This window comes from Mobula birostris, chromosome 2 (assembly GCF_030028105.1).
Source record: "Mobula birostris isolate sMobBir1 chromosome 2, sMobBir1.hap1, whole genome shotgun sequence".
NCBI classification, from domain to species: Eukaryota; Metazoa; Chordata; class Chondrichthyes; order Myliobatiformes; family Myliobatidae; genus Mobula; species Mobula birostris.
In genome coordinates this window covers 11,558,917-11,564,917 of record NC_092371.1, presented here as the reverse complement: position 1 = coordinate 11,564,917, position 6,001 = coordinate 11,558,917, and the positions used below count along the sequence as shown (strand labels likewise).

The following is a 6,001-nucleotide window of genomic DNA, read 5'->3' as shown; positions in this document are numbered from 1 at the left end:
GATTTTATTGAGAGGGTTAAGCGATTGTTGTCAGATTGCAGCCACTGGGAACTATCGGAGCGGGGGGAACCTTTATTTCCGGGTCGGGTTGAGTGGCCGGACGTTTGGGAGTGACGGACCGGTCCAGCTCTCCGCCAGGATGGCGGCGCATGCCCGGTTCGTGTCGCGGACGGTAATGGTTCGAGGCGGGGACGTGGAGGCGGCCTACCGGACACTAACCCGGTGAGGGAGGAGGTCCAGCGGTCATGACGGGCTGTGGTTGCTCGGGGTGGGGGGTCCGAGGGCAGCGGGAGGGAGCGCCCTGCCTCGGGGACTGGTGGCGGCTCCCCTCTCCACGAAGGGCGACGCTTTCCAGCGCCAGCCGCCTTGATTCAATTCCCGCTGATGTCCGCAGTGAACTTGTACGATCTCCCCTTGACCGTGTGGGTTCCCCCCACAGTCCGAAGTGGTACGGGTTAGGGTTAGTGTGGACAGCTGAACCGTGGCGACAATTGCGGGCCGTCCCCACCACATCCTCGGACTGTCTGAATGACACTTTGAGGAACCCCCACATTTCCCAGTACGTTTCTGTATACACCTGACAGATAATGTTTACTCCCCGTCCGCCTCCCCACCACATACAACCCTGAGATTCTTTCTCTGTCGGCCTACTTAGCAAATCTATAGACCAGTAACTGTAAAAATGTTCAAATGAATAAATAAGGAGCATGAAATAATAATAAAACAAGAGTCCTTGAGTGAGTGTAGTTATCCCCCGTGTTCAAGAGACTGATGTTTGAGAGGTAGTAACTGTTCTTGAACCTGGTGGTGATGTGAGTCCTGAGGCTCCTGTACCTTCTGCCTGATGGCAGCATTGAGAAAAGAGCATGCACTCACCACACGCTGGAGGAACTCAGCATGTTGTGAGTGTTGCTTTCACCCCAGCATCTGCAGATTATTTTGTGTTTGAGAAAAGAGCCTGGCCTGGGTGGTGAGGATCTTTGATGATGGATGCTGCTTTTCTGTGGCATTGTTTCATGTCGATCTGCTCAATGGTTGGGAAGCTGAATCAACTATTTTTGTAGGATTTTCTGCTCAAAGGCATTAGTATTCCCTTAACAGGCCGTAATGTCAGTCAGCACACTTTCCACCACACATCTATAGAAGTTTGCCAAAGTTTTTAATTACATGCTGGATCTCTGCAGACTCCTGAGGAAGTTGAGGCACTGTTGTGCTTTCTTTGTAATTTGTATGATGGGTCCAGTTTAGGTCCTCAAGATAGAGACACCAGGAATTTAAGTTAATGACCCTCTCCACCAATGATTCTCTGATGATTACTGGCTCATGGACCTCTGGTTTCCCTCTCTCAAAGTCTACAATCAGTTCCTTGGTTTTATTGATATTGAGTGAGAGGTTGTTGTTATTACACCACTCAGCCAAGTTTTCATTCTCCCTCCTGTATGCTGATTCATCACCACCTTTGACATAGCCCACAACAGTGGTGTTGTCAGCAAACTTGTATATGGTGTTGGAGCTGAACTTAGCCACACAGTCATAGGTGTAAAGCGAGTAGAGCAGGGGGGCTAAGCACACAACCCTGTGCTGATGGAGATTGTAGAGGAGATGTTTTTTCCAATCTGAACTGACTGGGATCTACAAGTGAGGAAATCCAGGATCCAATTGCACTGGGGGTGTTGAGGCCCAGGTCATGGAGTTTACTGATTAGTTTTGAGGAGATCGTGGTATTAAATGCTGAGCTGCTGTCGATAAAGAGCATTTACTGTTCAGATGTTCCAGAATTGAGTGAAGAGCCAATCAGATGGCATCTGATGTAGACCTGTTGCTTCAGTAGGCGAATTGGAGAGGATCCGAGTCACCACTCAGTCAGGAACTGATCTGCTTCAGCACCAGCCTCTCAAAACTCTGTCACTGTGGGTGTAAGCGCCACTGGTCGATAGTCATTTAGACAGGTTACCACGCTCTTCTTGGGCACCAGGATGATTAAAGCCTGCTTGAAGCAGGTGGGTACGACACACTGCCGGAGTGAGAGGTTGAGGATATCCGTGAATACTCCGGGCAGCTGGATAGCACAGATCTTCAGTACTCGGCCAGGTACTCCAATCTTGTGCTGGATGGAGGCTGGGGGGGTGGTTGCCGGAAGAAGAGATAGTACCCAAGGTGGGTGGGCTGAGATGCTTCCACAACTCTGCTGTTTCTGGCAGTCTCAGGCAAAGCAGTTGCCGTGATATATCCAGATAGGAAGCTTTTCACGTGGACCTTGATGAATGGCCCCGCACCTGCTTCTGTTTATGTCTTTATTGATCTTCTATTCCCCCCTCCCTCACCTCTTTCTTGGAAAACGGGCTGGAATATTTGGAAGGTGGTTGGGACTGTGTATGGGATGAGGGATTACAAACGGGAAAGACCTGGGCCAATGTGTTATTGGAAATGGTTTACTATTGTCACATGTACCAGGGCGCAGGGAAAGACTGTTCATACAGGTGAAATTTTTGTAAACATTAATTAGTTTTGTCACATGTACAATGAAACAGGGTGAAACCGTTTTACCTCAACGACTGGCACAGTCCGAGGGTGGGGTGGGGGCAGCCCATGAGTGTTGCCACACTTCTGGCACCAACATATTGTGCCCACAACTCACTGACCCTAAACTGTACGTCATTGGAATGTGGGAGGAGACCACCTCGGTCACAGGGAGAACATGCAAACTCCTCATAGACAGCATTGGGAATCGATAGTCACTGGTACTGTAAAGCATTCTGCTACCATGGCTTCCTACAGTGAGAACAAGGGAGTGCAGAATAAAGTGTAACGGTCTGTGTTCCGTGGATGTTTGATGGATTGAGACCTGGTGTAGAAGGTAACAGAGAGTGCTGGAGTGAATTGCCATTGCCCTGACACGCTGCTTCCTTCCCCCAGGATCCTGACCACAGATGGGGTCATAGAGGATGCCAAGCGAAGGCGCTACTACGAGAAGCCGTGTCGGAAGCGCATCCGGGAGAATTACGAGAACTGCCGCAGGATCTACAATGCGGAGATGGCCCGGAAGCTGGCCTTCCTGATGAAGGCCAATCGACAGGACCCCTGGCTGGGCTGCTAAAAGCACCCTTCTCCCGAGCCGTCGGTGAAGCTGACGGGTGGGGAACTGACAGGTTACGGGTCTGGAATCAGCAGTGAGATGAAGCAGGCAAGGGCTGTCTGGGTATCGCCTAATGCTGGGCACCGGACTCTCAGCCGAGCTGGAAGTCTGGACTGAAACAGGATTGTGATTCTCAATAAACAGAACTGGATTCAACAAATCAAACATTTGTTTTACTTTAGCACCTGTAACCTCCAGTCACTCCATCTTTAACTGCCTCCAGCCCCTATACTCCTTGCTGTATCTCTGGGACCCTCTCACACTCCTACTCTTCCTGTGATCCTCCAACTCATCAAAAAATTCTTGTGCTCTTCTACTCCTGCCCTTTCTATTGTCTCCTGGATCCTATCTCCCCCCCCCCCCACCCCAGTAATCTCCTCTGCCCCTCTTTTCTCCTGAAAAAAACGACTGCCTGTTCTGAGCTTTTAGAGACCTATCCTAACACCTCCATAACTGTCCCTGCAAGATTTTTCTCTCTATATAGCGTGGCTGTATTTTAGTGAGACCCTGTATATGCTTGCTCGCTTGTATGTGCTAGGCCTCTGGCCCCGGTGTCACCTGTTTATAGCCCGTCAGCCGGTGTGTTCCGCCTGGCTGGTGTGGCATGGTGTCCAGGCTGGGGTTGGTGCTGCCCCCCAGTGTTTGCTCAGCAGAAGACAAGTTCTTTTGTGGTTGGCTGCTGATCTCAGCGGCGTTTTTGGCTCGAGTTCAGACTCTTTATCGCTTGGCTGTACTTTCCTATCTTATACGAGCTCTGTGTGTTTTGTGCTAGCACTGTGTTTTGCACCTTGGGCCTGGAGTAACGCAATTTCATTTGTCTGTTTTCATGAGTATTCGTGTATGGCTGAATGTAGGCAAAATGAGTCAGGAATAGATGACATTGAGAGAGCTGTCAGGGGCCCCGCGGATATGAATGTAACAGGCCAAGGAACTCAGGTGCAGACACTGGTTATTGTGTGCTACTCTATGGGGGGGGGGGCGTCAATCCAGGAATTGTTTACACTTTAAAGCTTTAAAAAAAGACAATGCACATTATTGAATAATCCGCAGTACAAGATGTTCAAAGTAAAATTTATTATCAGCGTGCATACATGTCACCACATACAACACTGGGATTCTTTTTCTGCAGGCATACTTCGCAAATCTATAGAACAGTAACTGTAAACAGGATCTGTAAACTGTAAACAAACTGCAAATGCCAATAATAAATAAATAGCAATAAATAACGAGCATGAAGTGACAAGATAAGAGAGTCTGTGAGGGAGTGTAGTTATCCCCTTTTGTTCAAGAGCCTGATGGTTGAGGGGTGGAAATTGTTCCTGAACCTGGTGGTGTGAGTCCTGAGGCTCCTGTACCTCCTTCCTGATGGCAGCAGTGAGAAAAGAGCCTGGCCTGGGTGCCGAGGATCTTTGATGATGGATGTTGCTTTTCTACAGCAACGGTTCATGTAGATGATCAAGTTGAGTTGTCGTTCAGCTGCACATGGATACCGCTGTTTCAGCCAAGGTGCAAAACACAGTACCAACAGTCATACACAGGCCAAGGTACATATAACACGTACTGTACAAAATACTTTATACTTTATTGTCGCCAATCGATACTAGAACATACAATCATCACAGCGATATTTGATTCTGTGCTTTCCGCTCCCTTGATTACAAATATTAAATATAGTGAAAATTAGTAAATATTAAAAATTTAAATTATAAATCATAAATGGAAAATAGAAAAATGGAAAGTAATGTAGTGCAAAAAAAAAACCTGAGAGGCAGGTCTGGATATTTGGAGGGTACGGCCTGATCCGGGTCAAGATCCATTTATCAGTCTTATCACAGTTGGAAAGAAGCTGTTCCCAAATCTGGCCGTACGAGTCTTCAAGCTCCTGAGCCTTAAAAATAGTAGTAAACATAGCAGTTAAATAGACATGTATTAAATTTTGTAAAAATATTCGCTGAAAGTGAACAATTCCAAGTGATACTTGAGCTCTGTGTGAGCACGCAGCATGTAAAGTGTCTGTACAAGTCAAGTGCTGTAGGTTTGTTGATAGGTGTATTCTTGCACCATAGGTTTGTTATTAACCTCTGGATTCTTTCTTAGCCTGAGGCACTAATGGCATGAGAACAAAAGACCACAGTGTTTATCTCCCCCCCTGTGCTTGTGGATTGAACCCCTTCTTATTCAGGTACCTTTTGCTCGGCTCTTGGGACTTCACCAAGACCGGGGATCATGATCAATAGACCCAGGGTGATATCACGAGTTGGAATTCGGAGCTGTCCCGACAGCGGTGACAGTCAAGTGGCAGCTGAGAATCGTGAGCCCTGAAATCGTTGTGGCAATGTTTGTAATTTTATGATGTATTAGTGTGGTTTATTTGTGCTTTCTATTTTTATGATAATAAATTAGATTTAAGTTACTTTGTTGTGCTTGTACGCGTATTGCCACATTCCCTGGACGCTCGAATTGGTTTGGATCTGATCAGCCCTGCCCATTACACACCCAAGCAGGTAGCTCAAGTCCCTGAGTGTCAGATCCTGTACAGTGACGGTGCACAGATGTAATCGCAGCGGTCCGATCATCACGCGCCTGTGCAGCTGCAGATGACGCAATGCAGCTTGTCTTCCATCGAGTGAACTCTGGAGAGCAGCACCGAAGGTGGGGGGCCAGCCCCAACTCAGCAGGGAGTCCAGTGCACCCGCCGTGCGTGTGCTCTCCCAGACCGCCTTCGGCACCTCTCCCCTGGGCAGCTACAACACTTCTCGCCAAGGTCAGTCCCGGCCACACTTTGTATGGCCAATGTTTTATAAATAATATACAGAAGTATGGGGAGAGAGCACAGAATTCAAGAAAATATTAGTAGGAACAGGC

The 6,001-nt window shown here is 48.0% G+C and overlaps 1 protein-coding gene across 1 annotated transcript; it reads left to right on the top strand.

Annotated features, from left to right (window-relative positions):
* Positions 1–93: 93 nt before the first annotated feature.
* Positions 94–5,549, top strand: mrps21 (mitochondrial ribosomal protein S21). The gene is made up of 2 exons (XM_072276258.1): positions 94–222; positions 2,917–5,549. Exons 1-2 carry the CDS (start codon positions 140–142, stop codon positions 3,095–3,097), a joined length of 264 nt encoding a protein of 87 aa, XP_072132359.1. The 5' UTR covers positions 94–139; the 3' UTR covers positions 3,098–5,549.
* Positions 5,550–6,001: the final 452 nt, after the last annotated feature.

Coding starts and splice junctions, on each gene's coding strand:
- mrps21 (XM_072276258.1), top strand. CDS start 140: ATGGCGGCGCATGCCCGGTTCGTGTCGCGGACGGTAATGGTTCGAGGC. Junction 223..2,916: donor GCCTACCGGACACTAACCCG/GTGAGGGAGGAG, acceptor TCCTTCCCCCAG/GATCCTGACCACAGATGGGG.